The sequence below is a fragment of the Pseudopodoces humilis genome, chromosome 1 (genome assembly GCF_049639895.1).
Source record: "Pseudopodoces humilis isolate 2021_Gansu_Grassland_sample_001 chromosome 1, ASM4963989v1, whole genome shotgun sequence".
In the NCBI taxonomy this organism is placed as follows: Eukaryota; Metazoa; Chordata; class Aves; order Passeriformes; family Paridae; genus Pseudopodoces; species Pseudopodoces humilis.
The window spans coordinates 369,601-391,941 of NC_142200.1; the positions used below are offsets into that span (position 1 = coordinate 369,601).

At 47.5% G+C, this 22,341-nt stretch overlaps 2 protein-coding genes across 10 annotated transcripts in view; one reads left to right on the top strand and one right to left on the bottom strand.

Annotated features, from left to right (window-relative positions):
• On the top strand, window positions 1-20,609 carry SACK1H (scaffolding CK1 anchoring protein H). 3 transcript variants are annotated; one of them, XM_088061242.1, is made up of 6 exons: window positions 1-287; window positions 12,400-12,860; window positions 14,190-14,354; window positions 14,700-14,824; window positions 16,945-16,997; window positions 17,148-20,609. In XM_088061242.1, the coding sequence occupies exons 2-6, from the start codon at window positions 12,414-12,416 to the stop codon at window positions 19,592-19,594; spliced, it is 3,237 nt and encodes a 1,078-aa protein (XP_087917368.1). In that variant the 5' UTR covers window positions 1-287; window positions 12,400-12,413; the 3' UTR covers window positions 19,595-20,609. The 3 variants fall into 3 exon arrangements, with proteins under 3 accessions (XP_087917368.1, XP_087917341.1, XP_005533108.1); XM_088061215.1 differs by having other exon boundaries at window positions 1-292; window positions 16,945-20,609; XM_005533051.3 differs by having other exon boundaries at window positions 16,945-20,609.
• The window catches only part of MAPK15 (mitogen-activated protein kinase 15), a 14,345-nt gene continuing 10,299 nt past the window's right edge, over window positions 18,296-22,341 (bottom strand). For 5 of the 7 annotated variants that reach the window (XM_005533059.3, XM_088061757.1, XM_088061721.1 and 2 more), the window contains one exon: window positions 20,748-22,040. In XM_005533059.3, the coding sequence (XP_005533116.2) occupies window positions 21,834-22,040 (207 nt within the window). In that variant the 3' untranslated portion in view covers window positions 20,748-21,833. Of the gene's footprint in view, window positions 18,422-19,305; window positions 19,418-20,747; window positions 22,041-22,341 lie in introns of those variants that run through there. The other 2 variants (XM_088061556.1, XM_014261625.2) reach the window with 2 other exon arrangements.

Here is a 22,341-nt window from a genome sequence, read left to right on the forward strand (position 1 = left end):
GCAGCCCTTATCTCTGGCTCCCTGCGCGCCTGGGGAGGGAACAGCTCTCCGGAGTTTGCCTTTCTCTCGCTCTTACTCACCCCCGCTCTGCCCTGGGTGGAGCCTCGCTCGCCTGGCTTCCAGGTGAATCAGTTGCAGGCAGGCACGTCCAAGTGAGCCGAGAGTGACCCACCACCTGCCCCAGCTCACCTGGGAAAGTAGAGAAGGGTGGAGACCTCGTGGGTACCTGCATGGCCGCCTGAGCCAGAGTGACCCACTACCTACCCACCACCTGCCCGGCTTCCCTGGTAAGGTAGGAGAAGGGCAGATACCTCCTAGGGTATCTCTATGGCTGCATGAGGTGGAGGGCAAGGGCTGGGATGGGTTCTGTCCTGTTCCTCTGCACAGGGCTGAGCACCCGGCATCTGGGACAAGGAATTCCACAGGCAGTCCACGGGGAGGAGGTTGTTGCTTCTATGCAAGAAGGCTCCAGTGGCAGGAGCTCCCAGTCACGCCATGATGGCGAGAAGGGAGATAGGAGGAGACGAGAGAGGCAAGGGGAGCGAGAGAATGTCCCAGTGCAGGCAGCAGGGATTGGAGATGGTGAGGGAATGTCCCAGTTGTGTCAGGGATGGCGAGGGAAGGGACCCTTCTGTCCTCAGATCAAAACTGCTTATCAAACGCTTCACACAATTGCGGCCCTTCCCCTTTGAGAAATGCCTGAGGAGCAGATATTCTCAAACTCAGCCTCGTTCTTTGGGAAGAGTCTTGCAGCCTGATTGAGCTCTCCATAACACAGCCCAAGCTGGTCTCCTCTCCGCTGTAGGGGATGTATGGTCACGACATTGGGACAGAGGGGATGTATTGTGAGGGCCAAGGTCTGCAGTGGGCGAGGAGCTGGGAAGCAACTCCCGAGGCCCCTGCATTCCACACACATGGATTGGGTGTGCAGCTGAGTGCTGACACGGCCCAGGAGCCCTGACACAGTCATGCACGTACACGCAGGAGCATGGACCGATGTGTGTGGACAGGCGTGCACAGGCACACGGGCTAGCACTTGCTGAGTTTCCATAGGTGTGAGCCTGACAGACCTCAGGATTTGTGTATGAGGAGAGGAAGGGGATGGTTCTGTGCTGCTCACACTAAATTGGCCAAGGTCAGTAGGGGTCAATTAGGGATCTTGCTTGGCCTGAGGATTGGGTTCTCCATCTTATGCAACAGTTAGAAAGGGAAGAGGCACCTGTGAAGGAACACAAGTACTGATCACATCCTGCTGCTGAAAACATCTAATCTGTGGAAGCTGCAATAAGCTCAGCTGCAAGAGAGGCCAAAAATAGGTCAGTAGCAGCAAACTACCCCAAACCAGAGCAGGTACAGTGACAGCAGTGGTAAACACCAATTTCCAGGTCCCTATGCATATGTTCTCCCTGGATGAGGAGGCAAGAGGGCACAGTGTGTCCCAGCCCCAGACGGACACATGAGAGCTGCATTTTAGGGGAAGAAAGTTGTTTTCATTTTGGTCTCACTCCCATTTACCTGAGGGACTTTATAGTTGCATTTGAGGGATAAAAAGAGAGTTGGATTTGCTGTGGTCTGGCAATAGAAGTATTCTGAGGGGGAAAAAAAAAGTCTTGCTCTTCATATGATTTAGGGAAAATTGCATGCCAAAGGAAAAAGTTGTTGTTCCCCCATCCCTGGAAGGTTCAAGGTTGGGCTGGATGGGGCTGGGAGCAACCTGGTCTATTGGAAAGTGTCCCTGCCCATGACAAAGGAGTGGAACAAGATGGGTTTGAAGGTCCTTACCAACTCTAACCAGTGCCTGATTCTGGGATTCTATAAGTGTGGAAATGTCTGTATGCTTTTGTCAGAGCAGGGTCGTAGCTCAGGACAGATTCGCCCATGTTCTAGACATAATTTTTCTGGCAACCACAACTTTCCAGATAATGGAAATTCATCTCCAAAACGTGCAGGGTTGGAATTCTTTGCATTTTACGGTTACATGGGACACGTCTGGACTGCTTATCAGGCCCATATGCGAAATTTCTGTAGTTTTAATGAGGAAGAGGAGACTGATGAGTGCACTTCTAAAAACAGTGTGTGGGGGGAGTAAAAGTCAAGGGCAGCACATGGTTCTTCTCCAAATTTGACCTTACGCTGTTTGTCCTTTTTTTTTTAAGTTCTCTGTTTTAGACTTCCTTATACTTGCTACCTTTTGAATAAAAATCCAGGGAAGGGGATTGGCTGAAGAATAGTGACTTTGGCATGAGCATTGCTATCGTAGATGTGCTGCCTGGGGACATGGGTTAGTGGTGACCTTGGCAGTGCTGGGAGAGCAGTTGGACTTGAGGGTCTCAGGGAGCTTTTCCAACCCAAAGGGTTCCATGATTATTCAGATAATCTGCTAAGAGACACCTTTTGCACGCAGGATGACATTTAATTTCCAGCTGCTGTAAACATCAGGTTTTGCACTGGTGACTCCCCACAGCTCAGATTTCCCTGTCCATTCTGTACCCTTGCTGCATGGGACAGTTAAGGCTGACAGGTTCACATGCTGTCACTGTGGGACACGTTGACAGGTGTCTCAGTAACCACTTCACAAAGAAAATTACAACATGTAATTCTTCTGCCACTTTTCCCTTCCTCTGGCCTGCAGAAAGATCCCCTGGATATTCTGAATGTCTGGCCACTTTCCTGATTCTCTAGCAAAGAATGTTCTATGGGATCCCTTGCCCTAATAAACAGAGATGAGAGTCCAGTGGGTGTTGGAGGTGCAGACCAGGCTCCCAGTTCCACTCTGCCACATGCCTGTAGCATTCAGGGCATTCACTACTCACCTGAGACACAGAAAGAGTTCTTGGAGCCATTTATCAGGGTCAGCTGCCACAGGTATGAGTATGGAAGGTGCAGCTGTGATCTCTGCAAGCTCAGTGAAAAATTGATTAATTGAAGCAATTTCTCATCTGGTGGCCAAAACTTCTGAAGTGAAACTCCTAGCAGCTGGCAGGGGTACTGTTTTTTTTTTTTTTAAATGATGACTGTGATCCATGTATGACCATCCAGAGTGAAGAATGGGGTGACATTCTCTCAGATGATTAACATGGAGTGATCAGCTGTTCAGATGACCGTAGGGGAAGGTCTGGGAGCATTATATGGCGTTGTAACAGGAGTAACAAATCCCAAACAGAAGTTGTGACAGTAACCCAGGCTTTGAGCCTGCTGCCTGAAGAGGACATTGAGAAGAACATGGTAAGACTCAGCATGAAATACAGAGAGGAGAATTGAAAGAGAAAAAATAAGAATTAGGACTTGGCAGAGGCAGTTGTAGCTAAAAAAGTGTCTAGTCCAGGTTATTGTCCATAATTCACTGTCCTGTTCTGAGGAATGTGCCTGAGCCCTGTTTGGCGAGAAGAGCAGTTCATGGGAAGGTGTCCAGCATCCATTATCACGCAGCCACGGAATGGTTTGGGTTGAAAAGGACCTTTAAAACCATCTCCTCCAAACCCCTGGCGTGGACACCGTCCACTATCCCAGGTTGCTCCAAGCCCCATCCAGTGTGGCCTTGGACACTTCCAGGGATGAGGAAGCCACAGCTTCTCTGGGCAGCTTCCTCTTTGCCCCAGCTCTTGTACAATTCCATGGCCACGTGTTCTGGCCAAAGTAGGAAATTCTGGGCTGCACTTCAAAACTTCATATGCTGCACCCCTGTGAGACTGCCAAGATCCTTTTCAGGAGAAGTCCAACCCTTAGGATGGAAAATGAGTACATGTAGAAGCAGCTTCTGAAGAGGATGAGCATGTCTTGCCGTTCATACAGGTTCTTCCTCTGCAGCAAGATCAGAAGGCACTGGCTTGTCCTTCCATCACACACTGCAGGATTAAAAACCCCACACCTTAAACCATGTTTAAGGAGACAGGTCTCTACCCAGATCATTTACCAAGTACAACATTTTCTTGAGAGCAAGCTAACACTTTCCATGTCTCATTGTTACCATGTCTGCTCCAGTCATTTTCCCTCAGGCATTGCTGTCCTCTCCTAAACCCAACCCTCCCAGAACATCAGCAGTCTGTTTGCCCAGGATCTTTCCTATTTTTTTTTTGAGGCCAAGTATTTTCTTTTAAATAGTTGATTTGTAGACTTCGTGTATTGAGACGTTTTGGAAACATTAAACTTTTTCACAGCCCACCCTAAGAGATGTCAGTGATACCACTGAATGTGGTGTACGGGCCAGGTGAGACCCATCACAGGGATTGAAAGTGCCTTGATTCATTTCTTGCCCATGGTTTGGAAGTCCTTCAAGTGTTGATAGCACAGAGGGGTTTGTGGCTGGCTGTGCACAGTGTGGGCTAAAGAATAGTCTGCCTCTGCTGCCTTTCTTTTCTTGGTGGTATCTAGGGCAGTGAAAAGATGAGGTGGTTAAGCCCAGGACCTTGTGTCTGTACTCGCATATAGGGGTCTGGGGAACAGATCGGGTCCTCCCAGCCCTTTCCAGGCTCTGGGATCAAGCCCTGCTTTGTCCCAGGTAGTTCCTTCCTGGGTGCTACCTGCCCTCGGCAGCCTCAGCTCCTGGGAGTGTCCCAAAGCAGCGGAGCAGGTCCAGCCAGGGAAGGGATCACCTGAGCGAGGCAGCCTGGGAACTGGCTGTGCAGGCAGAACACGTAAAAACAAGCACTGGAGTCAGCACCAGGGAGGCAAATGGAGCCAGCCCCAGGTGCTGAGGCATCAGCAGGGCTGGCACCAGGCACAGCACATGAGAAAGGGAGCACTGAGCTGGTTCCCTTTTGCTTAGACTGGGCAAGCATGGTCCAGTGCCCTTGATTCACACCAGGCACAAAGGCTCTGGAGAAAGGCAGGTCCTTTTATTTATTTATTTTAATCTGCAGGGCTTTGTGGTGATCACAGCATGTCTGAATCTGTGATTTCCTGCTGCTCTGTTCGTAAAAAAAACAGTAAAAGTCTGTTGAAATGGAACATAATATGGACAGGCACCAAACGCTGTCCGAGTCAACAGGTTTCTGCTTCTCCCAGTTTCTTGTCCTATAATGAATCCGGAGGGAAAGGGGCAGTTTTTACCTCTAGGTTCATCTGTCAGGCACCTTTCCTTACATTAAATATTCCATGTGATTGAGTGTTTTTTAGTGTGGAGGAATCTGCAGGCTGTGATCACATCCGACACTTCCCTTCATTAAGGGGGTCTGACAGCTTTTGGGAATCTCAAAACCAAATGCATGTGACAGGTATCACAACTAGTAAAGTCACTCCCATTTGTACTAGTGAGAACAGAGGCAGATCTCAGGCCAAGACGAAGGGAAATTTCTCTTGGAGACTCCCTCCACCACCTTGATCATAGCACAGGGATGGTTGAGACCCTCATGCTCCTTCCTTTTCACCTGTTCCTCTCCTTCTGATGGTTTTTTGGCCATGGAAGGGAGTGACTCCATTGGGACTCCCCATGCACCGGCACAGCAGCAGCAGCCAGCACAGTGTTTTTGGCACAGCCCAGGCAGACAGGTGGAGGAGAACTGAATTCTGCTTCTTGACAGCCCATTCTATCAGCCTTCATCTCCAACTTGTTAAGTTTCCAACAAGCTGCTTCGTGCTCTCCTTTATCCACTGCCCCCAAGCATGGGAGGAGTTACTGCAAGCAGCCACAGAGCCACCTTCTGTTCTCCTGCAGCTTCCTCCTGCAAAACCCAACCACCAGTCCAGGTCAGTGTGCGAAGGAGAGTGCCAACAGTACCCACAGCACCTTCTTTCTGTGGGGTTCTTGGGGCTCCCTGTGCAGGGCTAGGAGTTTGACTTTATGGCCCTTGTGTGTCCCTGCCGACTTGGGAGATTCTGTGTTTTTTTCCATGCCACTCTGTACCTGTCTGTGCTCATGCTTGTCACAGCCATTGTATTAGGAGAAGGATTTCTTGGGGAGGAACTAAATTTTGCAGGTTTGGCTCTAAAGGTTCTGATCATGAGCGGTAATACTTCTGCATTTATGGAGATCGTTTCATGGAATGATCGCTTAGGATTGCAGAGAAGTACATGAAATACCAAATAATGGTAACAGACTTACAGAATGTGTGAAGTAGTGCCACTGTGACACATAGGAGTAGGCTGAAACTCCACTGCTCTGGAAGCAGACTGGGACAGCTGAGAGGGGTTCAGCCTGGAGAAAGCTCCTGGGACACCTGAGAGCCCCTTCCAGTGCCTAAAGGGGCTCCAGGAGAGCTGGAGTGGGACTTTGGACAAGGGCCTGAAGTGACAGGACAAGAGGGAATGGCTTCCTGCTGCCAAAGGGCAGGGTTTAGATGGGGTGTTGAGAAGGAATCATGGAATGTTTTGGGACCTTAAATCTCATCCAGCCCCACAACATTGCCATGGGCATGTGTTATAATCCTTCTCCTGGTGGGACCCCTCTGTCCCACCCCTGTGGGTCCTGGAGTGGATACAACACGGACTCAAAGTATCTAGACACAGGAGGCTCAAACTTGCTGGAGTAATCCCGGGTTTATTGTCTGTCGTCCATCCAGGGCAAGAGAGAGACCGAAATGCTCTGGGTCTTATCTCTTATACCAGGGGGCAGGGGTGATTAGGGGATGCAGGGAGGTCACAGCCAATGGGAAGGGGGAAGGGAAAGAAGGTTTTCAGGTAGGAACTAACATTACACAAACCAGAGGTGAGTTTTACCCTTGGGAGATACCAAGATTTTTAGATGCACTACAACAGGCATGGACACCTTCCACTAGCCCAGGTTGCTCCAAGCCTCATCTAGCATGGCTTTAAACACTGCCAGGGACAGGGCAGTTGCAGCTTCTCAGGGCAGCCTGTGCCAGGGCCTCCCCACCCTCACAGGGAAGAGTGTGTCCCCAATATCTGACTCACACTCCTGTCAAAGTTGCCTCCCATCCTCTAGGTAAATTCTGGTATAAAGCATTGACAGTTCCAAGCAGGATCTTGGTGGGATGAATTGTGTGACAGGGTAAGGGGGAATCTTGGAGTTAAAACAGCTCAGATCTGAGCACTGAGGCTTTAGTAGGCTGATTTGTTAATGTCTGGGAGAAAAATGAAGAGAATATTTGGACAAACATGAGAATGTCTGTTAGAAGATTAATCCTATCCCATATTTCTGGAGTATTAGTATTATTTTCCATCACCTGTAAGGGGGTGCAGATAGGCACATTATACATATTCATTTCATCATTGATCCTTGAGGAGTAATCCTGGTTCTGGAACTTGTGGGTTTTGGCACATTCCAGGTGCCTTTGGGCATCTAAAGTACAGCAGGTGAGACACCAGCCATGCAGAGACTCGCAGCCTCCTCGGCAGCAGCTGGAGGCCAGGCCAGGTACCTTCGGGCATCCCAGGTGACATGGAGTGCCTCTTTGTGAACACCTCAATTGCTGCCCTGGCTATAGTTTGTTTGCGCTTTATTTATAGTGACTTTCCCAAGACCTAAGGGCTCGTTGATGGGGAGAAGTAGATTTCCCCCCTTAATGCCTAATTTACCTTCTGGAATTTTTCTTTCCTTGAAGCACCAGGAGCTTGGCTGCAGGATCAGTAGGGATGTTGCCAGTGTGCTCAGTAGTCTGAAGAAATTCTCAGGTCCTGTATCAGTGTTTTCTGCTCAAAAAATCCAGCTTAAAACAATTGCTGGAATTTTTCCCCAGGTCATATTGGCAGGATGTAGCCAAATTCCTTTCCTGTCTAATGCCAGGACAGTTCTCTCCCACTCTTCCTGGGAAACTTTTCCCAATAAAATTGTGGCTATTGAAGGCATGGAGGGCATTGGTGATGTGCTTGAGCTTTCCTCTTCCCTTCTGGATGTGCACTGCAGGGCTTTTGGACTAAGGGACTGCAGGGCCTTAGTTTTCCAGTATTGTCATGGGAATGGAAGGAGGGATGTTCAAGGGTTACCTCTGGCTGCACACATCACACAGCTGCTTACAGCTGCAGGTGCTGGGTTGACATCAGCTTGTCTCCTGTACCCACTGACAGTTCAGTGCCTGAGCTGTAACTGCACACAGACTATCTTATTACCCATTATAAAGAATATTTTGTTGCCCATTGTAAAGACCCCCCAAGCAAATTGTCACACCTTAATCTTTCTAGCATCCTCATTTCTCCCCCAAATCCTCATTACTTGTGTCAGAAGATTTTGTAAATTTGCACCAGCAATAAAAAGGAAATTCTTAATTAAATAAAATAAGTAAGTTTGTAAGTAAGTAAAATTCTCTATTAATCAGTAGGTTCAGGCTGAAAATCTACATTTGGGGTATTTTCAGTTTGTGACTCAGTTTCTTTGACAGTTATGGTGGTTCAGAATTCCAGAAGTACAACATTTCTCTTTTTCTGGGGTGAAAGAAGCTGCAGGAAATAGATACGCAGGTGAAGTTCAAACAAGGGGCCAACCTCTCCTTGGAGTCATGGAATCACAGAGTAAGCTGAGTTGGAAGGGACCACAGGGATCATCGAGTCCAGCTCCTGGCCCTGCACAGGACCATCCCCAAGAGTCCCACCATGTGCTTGAGAATATTGTCCAAACATTTTTTGAACTCTGCCAGGGAGCCTGTTCCAGTGCCCAGCTACCCTCTGGGTGAACCTTTTTCTAATATCCAATGAAACCCTTCCCTGATCCAGCTCCAGCTGGTGCCTTGAGTCCTGTCACTGGTCACCACAGAGATCAGTGTCTGCTCCTCCTCTTCCTCTCATGAGGAAGTTGTGGCGTGCAGTGGGGTCTCCCCTCAGTCTTCTCCAGGTTGTTTTAGGTGCCCCTGATCAGGGAGAATCCAGCCGTCAGGGAAGCATGCTGATAACTGATGTGTGTCCAGTCTCCTGTCCCTCTGAGGGGAAATGTGACGTTGTGTTCCCTGAATTCCTGTTAAAAGGAACCAAGGCCTAAGGCATGGAATCCCCTACAAAATACATGGAATGTACAGTTCTGGAGTAAAAAAATAACAAGGCATTGTGGCACAATGTGTAATCCATCTCCTATTTCCTGATGCATGTGAATTGCTCCTCCACCAAATCCAGCTTTGCACTGGGATAATGGGATCAAGACTAGTTAAGAGAGAAGTGAAAAGTGAAAAGATAGGAGTTTAAAAGCCAGTTCTGTTTCCCTCAGGAACACAAATATCAGCCAGAGGTGGTATGTGATTGCTTCCATCTGATTTGGAGAGGAATTGCTTTTCCAATAGTGGATGATTTGATCCAGAACTGGAGAACCAGCCTGGCAGTCAGCAGCTTCATGAGACCAAATCTGACCCAGGGCCTCAGAGCTCTGCCAGCTGCAGGCAGGTGATCCCAGGAGCTAGAACAGAGCAAAACAAAATTGAAAAAAATCCATGAACTGAGCGTAGAATCCATCTGAATTCAGCAAGATGGGCTGTAACAGGAGAAATTTTATTTATTCCTTGACCTGAACTCAGCTCACACCCATCAAAGTGACAAAAGGTGATAAATATCCTTTGGGGTTCCAGGTAATTTCTTCCCTTCTGCTTTACCTGGCAGGGAATGTTTTTGGAAGATTAATGAAATACCCAGAATTTTGTGCATGTATATGTGTGTGCGTATGTGTGTATAGCTATTTATTTACTTACTTATATCTATAAACCAGCATTTTTCATGCAAAATGAGAATTCATCTACATGGTATTGTTCTTGTTGCAACCCAGGGAATTAAAGGATGCCGACAATTAATGGAATCACAGAAGTACAAGATGGTTTAGGTTGGAAGGCACCTTAAAGCTCATCCACCCCGTGCCCTGGGCAAGAAAACCTTCCACCAGACCAGGTGGCTCCAAGCCATGGAACATACGCAGAGCTGGGGCAGACACACATGGGGGCATAAACACAGCTTCTGTTTTTTATTTCACAGTTCTGAGTTGTGGGTCTGTTTAGGAGGAAATAACCCCCCCCACACACACAGTAAGTGCAGGGTTTTCCAGGCCCCCTCCAAACATCCCCTGCAGGCTCCCCCTGATCATCCCTGCCAGGCCAGCAGCCCACCCCCACTGCTGTATTCAGTGGTAGCAGGACACCTCCAGCTCCGTATCTGTGTTCTCCTGTTCTCAGGGAAACCCATGAGGATCAGTTTGCTTTTGCATCAAATTTACTTCTTTGCTGGTACCATTTTCTCTGCTTACTCATAAACACACTGAGCACCACAAACACTTTGGAAACTCAAATGACTCCTTACTGTAAAAACTGGGAGCAGAGCCCTAACCCCCATCTGGGTGCACCCTCCTGTCAGGTAGTTGCAGAGCAATGGGAGAGTTCTTCCAAATCAGCCCAGCTGAGCACAGGTGTTTCCTGATGTCCCTCCAAACCTACCACCTGCAAGATTAATTTTCTGCCCATTTAGTCCTTGTGCTGGCAGTGGAGATGTCCTGGTCACAGTTTTCAGATGTCTTCTCTAGACTGAGGAATCAGAGTTCAGGCATAAACCACCTTTTTTTGGGACATGAGGAATAAAACTTCCATATCCCCAGCCCACTCTGGCTTGTGAGTTCCTCTTGAATCTGTGTAGTGCTGGCATTTTCCGTGCTCCTACCAAGTAACAGTCAATTACCTGATGCTTATTTAAAGCTCAGTCTTCTCCCTCTTTGTTTATAACTGGAGTAAAATAATTGTATTAATCAATATAAAATTGCTTTGCCATTACCAGCATGACATTTCCTCTGCTCCTTTGATTATGCAGCAGTACCACAGACTTCTTCTGATGCTTCTTCCTTTTAATGTTGCGGTTGGTCCTTTGTCTCTGATCTGCTCCCATCTCTGAGCACTGTGTACAGTTTTCTGTGGGACCATTTTCCACTTTGTGGGTTATATCTGGATGAGTTGGACATCTTGGATATTCTTCTATCCAAGATGAGTGGAACATGGGAGCAAGTCCTTAAAATGACATGACACTGGTGGAATAGCTAAAAGCAGGAATATTGGTGACTTGAGAATCCTAAAATCACAGATGGGCTGAGTGGGAAGGGACCTTAAAGACCATTTTGTTTCACACCCCTGCGATAGGCAGGGGCACCTTCCACCAGAGATACATACTGGCGTGCTCTGTACTTTTTTCTCTTACACAGAGAGAAAAAGGCAGAATTAGAGTGGGAAGACTGAATGCAGACAATTCAGACTGCAAAGGCAGCTGCATGTGTGGACTATAAAGATGATTTTCTGTTGCAATGCATCACATATGGACCTGTTGGATTTTCCTATCCTTATATTAAGACTATAATTTTTCCTGTTGTTTCATGCAGCTTTATCAGGAGTTTCAGTTTAGAGCAGGAGTAACTTGTGGGAGTTTGAGGCAGGAGTAACAAGCACTGCTGTGTGCTAGGCAGGTGGTCATATAAGAACTTGAAACTAGTTTATCCTTACATCTGAGTTATAGTCTGAGTCTGAAGTCTTTATCTTCCTCCCAGTCCACAGCAATCCTTCCCATTTTGGAAGCAGAAGTGTTGGATGGCAACAGCAACAGCAGTGACCCTCAAGTTCTGTGCTCACCTTCAGTAATGTAACTTAGCAGGAGTCACTCACCCTTTGGGGATCATGAGGAAGTCTCTTCTGGCACGCACCTCAGTGGTGGGATGCAGGAAGAGAAGATTCCAGCATTGACATTAGTTCAGAGTCTAAAGCCAAAATGCTTTGAGCAATCTGTGGATCAGTCAGATATTACTGTTGTGGCACAACAAGCTTTTCTTTCAAAAATGGGTTAAAATCAGATTTATCTACAGTCTTAAGTGATTGTCTGCTATAGACAATTATCAAATATTGCATGTGAGCCCCTTCAGCTCTGTTTTTTCTCAACACAAGGAGACAGAAGACGTGATCATATCCTTTGTTTTTTATTTCTTCATCTCATGAAGACTCCTCTGCCTTCTGACTGTGTTACAGTAGCAGGACACCCTTATACTCACCTGCACCCATGCGCCACCTATTTCTGTTCATGTGCTGAGGTGGTTATAACACCCAATTTATAAAGGTCCAGAGGGTGCCCTTGTGTTCAGGCAGGCACTTTTCATTTAGGGCCACATTACACATAGTAAATAACTTCTGTAGCACTTGAAAATTAATTTTAATGGAGTATAGATAATAACCACCTACAGCTTTGCTCTTGACTTTAAAACAAATGATAAATTGAAGCTTAGCAACCAACAGCCTAAAAGAGAAAGTTGGGCATTCTGTTGGATGCATTGGCCTTGCTTATCCCAGGGCTGCCTGGTTGATTTGTTCCTTATTTTGGCCCAAAACAGTTAACTGTGTGAAGGTAATGGTTAAGTGACTCACACCTTTGCCTAATTTTAGGCTCCCATGCCTTTGGATTGAACTTTCTCCAGCATTGCTCCATGTTCTTTTAATCTCTGCCTTTGCTCTATGGGGAAGATGTGTTGCTGTCGTGACACCGCTCTCATGGATGTTTTTTCTTTCCCTCCAGCTTTCCCTCCCCTGATGGCTCGTCGATCCCAAAGCTCTTCACAGGGGGACAACCCCCTTGACCCCAACTACCTTCCCCCCCACTACAAGGAGTATTACCGCCTGGCCCTGGATGTGCTCACAGAGGAGGGGAAGGAGAGTTACCAGCGCTTCCTGGCCGAGGAGGCAGCCCCCGATTTCCTCTGTAGCTCTGAGGTAGACCACATAATCCAGAACCTCCAGAAGCCGCAGTATGCCAACCAGGAGGGCAGCACGGACACTGCAGGGGACAATGACATGGATGGATCCTCCGGGACTTACTGGCCCATGAACTCAGATCTTGCTGTTCCTGAGCTTGACCTGGGCTGGCCGATGGTCTTTGGGTTCAGGGGAACAGAGGTGACAACACTGGTGCAGCCACCCCCGCCAGACAACCCCAGCATTAAAGAGGAGGCTCGCAGGATGATTCGAGCAGCTCAGCAGGTAAGACAGGGAGAGCCCAGATAGAGCAGAGGTAAATCACACATGTGCCAGAGAAGCATCAGAATAGAGAATCATAATGCAGTGGTTTGAGCTTTAAGCTCACCCAGTTCCACTCCCCTGCCATGGGCAGGGAGACCTTCCACTAGACCAGGTTGCTCCAAGCCCTGTCCAACCTTGAACACTTCCAGGGATGGGGCAGCCACAGCTTCTCAGGGCAGGCTGTACCAGGGCCTCCCCACCCTCACAGGCAACAGTTTCTTCCCGATATTTAACTCTGCGCTCTGGCAGTGGGAAGCCACTCTCCCTTGTTTTGTCACTCCAGGCCCTTGTCCAAAGTCCCTCCTGAGCTCTCTTGGAGCCACTTTAGGCACTGGAAGGTGCTGTATGGTTTCCCTGGAGCCTTCTGTCCTTCAGGCTGAGCAACATCAGGTCCTCTGACAATTCTCTTAACTTTGCTTCCAGAACCTGACAAAGGAGCAGGATGGTTCAAATCCACCATTGACTGTACTAAAGCTTGGCTCTGCTCTGCTGTCATGGCACAGTGTCCAAGGCCATGCTAAAATACACCAAGAGTTCACAGAACCCCAAAACATTAGAGATTGGAAGGGACCTCTGGAACTGGACCTGTCCACCCCCCTGCTCAGAGGAGGTCAGTTAGAGAGGGTCACTCAGAATGTATCCTTGAGCATCTCCAAGGGTGGAGACTAAACCTTTCTGTTCCCATAGTGATGGTCTCCTTAGAATCCCAGAGGCTTTTCTGTAACTGAACTGTAATTTCCTGTGTTTCAGTTTGTATATTATCCTCTCCCTGGACACCACTGAGATGACTTTGGCTCCTTCTTCCTTACACCCTTTCCATCAAGTATTTATATCCAGGGAGCTAGGAAGGACAGGAAGGTTGACCTGTGAAGCTGCTTCCCATAAAATCAGCACATGGATGCAGCTGATTAGTGGCTGCCTGAATGCTGGCCAGGAAGTTACCTAAAAATGGCACGTGGATGTTGGCATGGGGGGACCAGCTCCACACACCATCCACTGTGATTACATGGCCAAAAAATTAATGGAATCATTGGATTGATGAGTCAGGAAACACCCAGGGAGTTTTCCCTTCACCTGCATACACAGAACATGCACCTTCCTGGACAGAAATTACCTTTCCAGTTCGGGGTCCACAGTGCTTAATGGGACCTTTAATTGGGATGTTTCCTGTTTCAAGAGGAAGCTGAGATGGGGAAAGTGCAGCTTTGGGGTGTGAGAAGCTGGGATACATGGTTGGTCAGGGCATGAGCCAGCATGGGTGGCTGACGTGTCCCTGCATCCCTTCCCCAGGTGGTGGCCATTGTGATGGACATTTTCACGGATGTGGATCTGCTCTTTGAGGTGCTGGATGCTGCTTCTCGCCGAGTGCCTGTCTACATCCTGCTGGATGAAATGAACTCCCAGCTTTTCCTTGACACAGCTGCTAAGTGCAGAGTCAACCTGAACTATGTGGAGGTGAGCCAAGACCTGTCCTACCTGATTTGTGTCCTAAGGGGGTGTGTCCTGCAACACAGAGGGCCAGTATGGCAGGAAACACCTGAGAAAGGGGAGAATGGGCAGGCTACAAGCCGTAGCCTGGTGAAAGATGAGTATGAAGAAAGTGAGGAGAGCTGGCATGACATGAGGTGAAGGCTGAAGACATGTTGAGAAAAGGTTTTGTACATCGGTGTGTCTGCAGGCAGAACCACTGGAGCTAGAGAATAATCCCAGTGGCAGGATGGAGGTTAAAAGGATACAGGGAAGGAGGGTCACAGGAGGGAATGAGGGTCCCATCTGAGTCAGTGCCTTTCTGGTTTGCAGTTCCTGAGGGTGAGGACAGTGTCTGGCCCGACCTACTACTGCCGCACGGGGATGTCCTTCAAGGGGCACCTGAAGGAGAAGTTCCTGCTGGTGGACTGCATGGTGGTGCTGAGCGGCAACTACAGGTGAGGAGCCCTGTCCAGTTCAGAGAAAGAGACACTCAGGTACTTTGTGCAAGGGGCTGTCTGCAGAGGAGCTCAGCTCCCATCTGATCCATTCCAGGGAGAATTTGCCATAGAGTAAGGAATGTAAGATTTGCATCTTAGTCTGGATCAAATGAATTTTGACCTCCACACACAGAATCATCAAGTCACAGCATGGTTTGTGTGGGAAGGGACCTGAAAGCTCATACTGTTCCACCCCAACAGCCCCACATGGGCAGGGACACCTTCCACTAGACCAGATTTCTCCAAGCCTCATCCCATCTGGCCTTGGATACTTGCAGGGACGGGCCAGCTTCTCTGGACAACAGAGAGGTGGATGGTTTTAGTGATGGGTGGTTTTAGTTAGGATTGAGATCAGCCATTACCATCCTTTTGGGAACAACAATCTTACCAGCTAAGGCGTTCATTTTTGGAAGAATAAATGTTTTTAGAGATTTGCAGTAGAAGAATTTCTCCTTCACATATTGAAAGCGTGATGGGATAAACACCTGTCATGCTCTAAGAATGTAATAATAGAGTCACAAAATGGTTTGGGTTAGATAGACCCTAAAGCTCATAGGGCTTCTCCCCATGCTGTTGGCAGGAAGACCTTCTAGGCCAGGTTGCTTAAAGCCTACCTCTTTTGGTGGAAGATAAGCAAATAGAATTAAGGGTATTTTAAAACACAGCATATGAAGGAAAAAATATAAGAATCTGATTAAAGTGCATATTCCTTGATAATAAGATTCCACTTTGGCTTTTTTCCCTGATGTTTGAAAAGAATTACATTTGATGCTGTACCAAACAACTAACTGTTCTGATTGGATCATTTGTTGTTTATAAGAGCATCAAGGTAATTGTTCAGGACTACTTCTGCCACACTCCCATGTGCTCTGGGCTTTCAAATATTGTGTCATTTCTGAAGTGGGAAGTTGTGGAAGTGTTCAAGATGATAGTCAACAAAGCTTGGAGCAACCTGGGCTAGTGGAAGGTGTCCCTGTGCATGGCAGGGGGGTGAAACAAAGTGTGATGGTCCCTTCCAACTCAAACCAGTCTGGGATTCTGAGAGACAGGCTAGTGAATTGGTAAAGCAGCATTCTGGCACTTCCACATGGATATGAGGGACAAAAGTTTTGCTCACTGAAGAACACTGAGCAGCAGTTTTTTGGGAAAAGTACTCCAATTTGCAGTGGAGGTAGATGCACCAACTAAAGAAGTCCTTGAGCCCAGACAACCCCAAACCAAGCTTCCTTCACATTAAGAATTAAAAAACCTGTGGGAAATAAAAAAAAGACAGTAGTTCTAAGGGTTTTGGTTAAGCCCAGCAGGCAGCCAAGGTGGGACACAAATGGTCCCTCATGATTCCCAGCAGGATGTGGTGAAGAACTGTAAAGGTGAGAACATTTCTGGGTTGTGATACAGTTTTAACAGCTACAGCAAACCTGCGCACACAGACGAGACAAAATAAGGGGTCTGTTCTCTGCTTCCCATTAGGGGAATTTCCAGATAGGGAAAAATGATGCAGAGCTTGACTTGGGAAGATGAATGCCAGAACACTGAACATCTTCCTCCCTCATCTCCAGCCCAGTTCCTTCTGTTCAGTCCCCCTCAAACTGTGTGGGTGGAAGGGTTGTGCCACCCCAGGAGTAAGATCTTGGGTTTGTCTTTTCAGATGTTCATGTCGGCACAGCTCCCCAGCCTTTGGGGTCCCCCTGACTGGGGTCACCTGCCAGGTGCTGAGGGTACACACTGACTGTCATTCAGGTCATTACTGACAGTGTTAAAGACAGGAACATCACATAGGGATTATCATCAGCTCACACTCTGAGTGACACAATTGACTGGCTTTTTAGAACAGAAATCATTTATTGCCTTGTAAAATTCTCTGCAAAGATGTGATCCCATATCAATCAAGCTACTAGATTTGGGACCAGTCATGTGTAACAAGTAGCTGCAGGGGAAATTTCTACTGTTATTTTGCCCTATTTCTGCCCAAACAGAAAATGTAGAATTTGCTTCAGGTGAGCAAATGTTTTAATGAAAACCAGTACAGCTGAGTTACTCAGTGGTAACACCCTCCATCACTTCTGTTCTCTCTACAGTTTCATGTGGTCCTTTGAGAAGATTCACAGGAGTATTGCACACATCTTCCAGGGTGAGCTGGTGGCCAGCTTTGATGAAGAATTCCGCATTTTGTTTGCACAGTCGGAACCTCTCGTTCCTCCAGCCAATGTCTTGGCAAAGGCAGAAAATTCGTTCGCCATGGCTCCCTTTGGCAATAACATGCCTTTCTTTCCCAAAAAAGGCCCCCTGATGTTCCAGAGGGATGAGAGTCTCTTCCCCTCCTTCATGGACAGAGTGGATCCGGACAGGTACTTCCTCTCCAATTTTCGACGGGATGACATGCTGCGGCACACTGTGGAGGGATCAGCCATGCGGATGTATAAAAAGGTGGAAATGGAGAATTCCCAGATGGATCCAGTCAGGGGTTTCCTCCGTTCCAAGCAGCTGGAGCTGGACGCTTTTAAGAGACACAGTTTTGCAGAAGGAACGTTTGAAAATTTTGCTTCTGCCAAACAGTACACCCGGCAGATGTTCATGAACAACATGGACGAGTTCAAAATCCAATCCAGTCATTTCCAGAAGGACCAGTTCTACCAGTACCAGTTTGAACATCCCCATCTTTCTGGCAGACCTCAGGGATTCTTTGAGAGGATTCGAGGCGGGAGGCCAGGATTCAATGAACTGGAAGACTATGGAGAGGGACCCCGATACCCTGAACTGGAGCCCAGTTTCCCACAAGAGGGTTTCCCCTTACGGCTGGATTACGTGCCCTCAAATTCTTCCAGGGAGGTGAGACACAGCTCTGACCAGCTGAACCCTGCGGGCAATGGCCCCATGGGAATGATGCTACGGAGGCAGAATATAGGACAGAAATTCATTTGCCAGACTTCTCCCACGCAGAAGCAGAGCCTGGAGCAGCGCCTGTTCCTACAGGACAAGGATGAAGACCAGGATGATGACAAGAGCACGCAGGAAAACAGAACAGGGTTACGGAACTGGAGGATTTCTTCGTACCTCAGTGCATACCAGTCTGAACCAGATGAAGGGCTCCCAATGCCGATGGAGTCCGAGGCATATAACGATGCTCTTGGGGATCCCCTCACAAAGCACCCCACCGACCTCGTCCCAGCCTTCAAACCCTCCATGCCTTTCAATAGCAAGCCACTGGGAATTGACAGTGCCAAAGAATCTGCAGATCCTGATAGAGCAGGTGAAGAAACCTCTATAATGAAACCAGATGCCTTCAGGTCCAGGATAAATCCCTTGATCCAGAGGAGCTCCAGGCTCAGGTCCTCTCTGATTTTCAGTGCTGCCAAATTAGATCAACCCAACACCACAATAGAAAAGGTGCAGATGATCCAAAAAGAGCAAATGTCCAGTGAGTTAACAAAGGACAATGAAACGGTCAAGACAGCTGCCTCCTCCAAAGTGGCTGAGCTGCTGGAGAAGTACAAAGCTGTGGGCAAGGACATGGAACGGGGCACAGTCACCCACACCAAAGCTGTTTCAGGTTACCTACAGGAGGAATCACAGAACACAGAGAAGAAATGTACCAAATCTGTGCAGTATAAGATTCTGGAGAGCAGGGTGCTGGACTCCAAAGACTCCTGCAGTACTTACAAAATGCATGGAGAGTTGGACAGAGCATTTGGAATGGCCTCATCCACCCCCCAGCTTGGGGATGTGTTGAGTAAAGATCCCCTGGCACATCTTGGCACTAAGGTGGACAAGCTGTCATCCCGATTTTACCCCATTGAGAACAAACCTCCTCTTCCAGAGAAGGAGAGCCTGATATTTGTAGGAGACACTCAGAAATTGGCTCTTCCAGAGAAGAAGGACAGAGTGACCTTCAGAGAAGACTCTCCAAAATTAGTCAACACAGAAATGAAGAAACCACAGGTTAGGGCAAGTACTGCATCCTCAGTTCTAGAAAGCCTGTCTAGAAGTCAAGGGTCTGACAGCTCTCTCAACAAATCTGAGGAAGACTGTTCAAAACAAGAGCAGAACCCCATGGAGTTTCTAAGAAAAGGGTCCCTACGGCTGAAGCAGCTTTTGAACCCAAAAGGTGAAAAGAAATTGGAGGAGGAACCTGGTTCTGAGAGTGGGAAATGTGACAAGCAGGCAGTGGTTCTCAAACGATCATCGATAGCGGATGGCCAGGAAGCAATGGAAGAAGAAAAAACCCACAAATTCACAGCACCTGTCCCTCCCAAGAGCAGCCAGACAACACAAGGGAGGTTTCCTTCCTCCACAGCCAACATCCTGTACAGCAGCAACTTGCGTGACGACACCAAGGTGATCCTGGAGCAGATCTCTGCCAACAGCCAGAAGAACAGAGCCGAGCTGGCCAAGCAGCTGCCATCCACCAGCAACCCTGACCTCTCCAGGTCGACCACAAGCTTGGAAAGAAAAGGGGAAAAGGAGAAAAGCTGCAACATCCACAGGTCTGAGAGCTTTGGGAGCCAGAAACGGAACCTCCAGAGGCAGCCATCAGAGGATAGAGACACCCTCCTGAAAAAAATGGAGAACATGCGTAAGGAGAAGCGAGTCTACAGCAGGTTTGAGGTGTTCTGCAAGAAGGATGAACACACGAGTCCCAGTGAAGAGGAGTATGACACAGATGCCAAAGACAAGAAAATGGGAAAATTCATGCCCAAGATCCTGGGGACCTTCAAGACCAAAAAATGATCCTAGAAATCCTATTTAATTCCATTTAATCACTGACTGTCACGTGGAAACAAGGAAGAAACTTGTCTATGATGGCTACAAACCCCAGTGGCAATACTCTTCTTGGTTAGTGAGCAGAAATGTATCCAGCATGAGCCTCCCATGGCACAGTTTGCTCAATAAAGTCAGGTGGTATCAAACAACCTTATCACAATATGTTCCAAATAAAACAATTAAAATGCCAACATGCTTAAAAAACAAGTCTGTTACCGTACAAAACTAAGTGATAGTCTCTATTAAACCCAAGGAATATTTTCAGCAGACAAAACCATTCAAAAAAGAAAAAAAAAAAAGAATAGAAAATTCAGTACTTGATTTTGGGCCAGAAAAGATAAATGCATACAGACACACAGGTATTAACTGGAAAAAGTATTTAAACCTCAGTGGTTTCTCAGGTGAAGTTACTCTTTTTCTGTATCTCACAATGAGTCAGACACAGGAGGCACCTTTTAGAAGGTTTACATCCAAAAATAAAAAATAGTCGTAATCAATGTTTTGGCCTAGTCTGTGGTTCTGATCTTCCCCAGCAGCACAGGCCCAGCTTTTTTGTATTTTCCAATTCCTGAGCCTGCGGGGCTGGTTTGCTTGTGGTTTGTTTCTTTGTGTATAGGGAATTACTTATTTTAGGGGCTGAGCTGAAAGAACCTGCTGAGGTGCTTGTGATGGAGAAGAGCTTGGTTTTAGGAGGCTTTTTCAGGTGAGTCTGAGTTTAAATAAGCATCTAAAGTAAAATCCTGCCTTGGCCAAGTCGTGACTTCCTTGACGGTGTAACTGCAGTTCATGAAGTGACAGATCTGGAGCAGCGTGAGCAGCTGAGAGAGCTGGGGGGGGATAACAACCATTCTTCACAGGCAGAGTAAAACCTCAGGGACAGAGACAAGACCTCCAAGTTAATGAGGAAAATGTATCCAAAAATCATTGAAACAGGAATATGAAGTTTCCTGTAGTCCCAGTGTAGACTGGAAACACCTTTACAATGTCACAGCAATAGCATCTCATGAAATTTTGCTTTCTTAAAGCAAAAACAATAGAAATGACCAATTCACTGAAGAAGACTGCCTACCAATAGGCAATTTCCTTCTCAACACAGCAAATGCTGCTTTGAAAGACAAGATTTTATGCAGTGCCATATAAAGAATTTATTATTACAATATTACACACAAGAGAAGCTAATAAAATTAAATATTGTAGAAGAACCCATCTGTATTTCAAATGCTTTTCTACTTGATTTTAACAAAACCAGACCATAATGAACTCTGTTCATCTAGCCTAGAACAGTCATAGAAATGAGTGAAGGGTTGTAAGATTACCTGTGAAGAGTTAGGTCTTCATGGTCTTCAGAGAACAATTACCTGTTCTACTCAAAAAAATCCCCACTGTTTAGGCAGACTGCTGAAGAATCCCTGGATGGGCTGGAAGGGACCTTTTAAAGGTCACCCAGTCCCAACCCCTGCCTGCCATGGCAGGGACACCTTCCACTATCCCAGGCTGCTCCAAGCCCTGTCCAACCTTGAACACTTCAAAGGATGGGGCAGCCACAGCTTCTATGGGCAACCTGTCCCAGGGCCTCCCCCCCTGACAGGGAAGGATTCTTTCCCAAGATCCCACCTAACCCTGCCCTCTGGCAGTGGAAGCCATTCCCCCTTGTCCTGTCACTCCAGGCCTGTGTCCAAACTGCCTCCCCAGCTCTCCTAAAGAGGTTGTTTGGTTTTTTTTAGAGGCCCAGAAGGGGCTCAAAAGTCTTCCCAGAGCCACCTTTCCTGCAGGCTGGACACCTCCAGTTCTCCCAGCCTATCTCCAGAGCAGAGGGGCTCCAGCCCTCAGAGCATTTTCTTGGCCTTGCACTTGGCTTTGTTGAACTTTAGGAGGCTCCCCTGGAACCTGACTATGTCTAAAAACCACTCAAGTATCAAAATAATGCAGTTTCCTCTGATTTTTTGCAGTCATTCAAACGAGGAATATGAACCGACAGCATTCACTGTTCTCGGGGTGTAAGAGCAAACACACTGTGTCCTTGACTGCTGAGACTGAAGCCAGAGGGGTTGGATTCCCTTTCCTATTAGCTTGTCCAGAGGAAAGAAGGATGTTGTCCTAAGCAATGAATAAAGCATTTCCTCATATTTTGCTCTCCCCTGCTGCCCTTGCTTAGTCAGGGGCTGAAGGATGAGCTGTACTTCACCTGTCTGGAACATCTCCACAGTCACTGCTCAGGATTTTTGGAGGCCTTTGCTATTGGAAGACTCTGCAGTGCAGATTTACTGATGGTTCCATAAGCTTGGGAATAGCTGCCCATGGATGCCTTTGGATCACCCACAGCTCCCACGTTTGCAGTGATCTGGAACATCTTTTTACTGGGCTTCAGAAGGGGACGAACATCTTTACTGTGACACTGAGAGTTTCTAGGATTCTGTGTGAGAAAGAAAAGCCAAGAAAAGTTAACAACCTGGAATCAGCTTTCTGGAATGCAAACAGGACACAGGTTTGGCTTTGGTCAGCACTATCCTCTCAGGAGACAAACACAAACTCAGGGCACATGTAGGATGATCTTCTCCCTCTTCTGCTCTTCTAGTCACAGAAAGTTGTTCACAATTCCCTAAAGATTCTTCCAAATGCACTGGTCATGTGTACACCTGCATGTGCAGCAAGTCCCATCTGGGGGAATTTTCTCTCAAAACATTTTGGAACGGATTCCAAATCAGAGAGGGGGG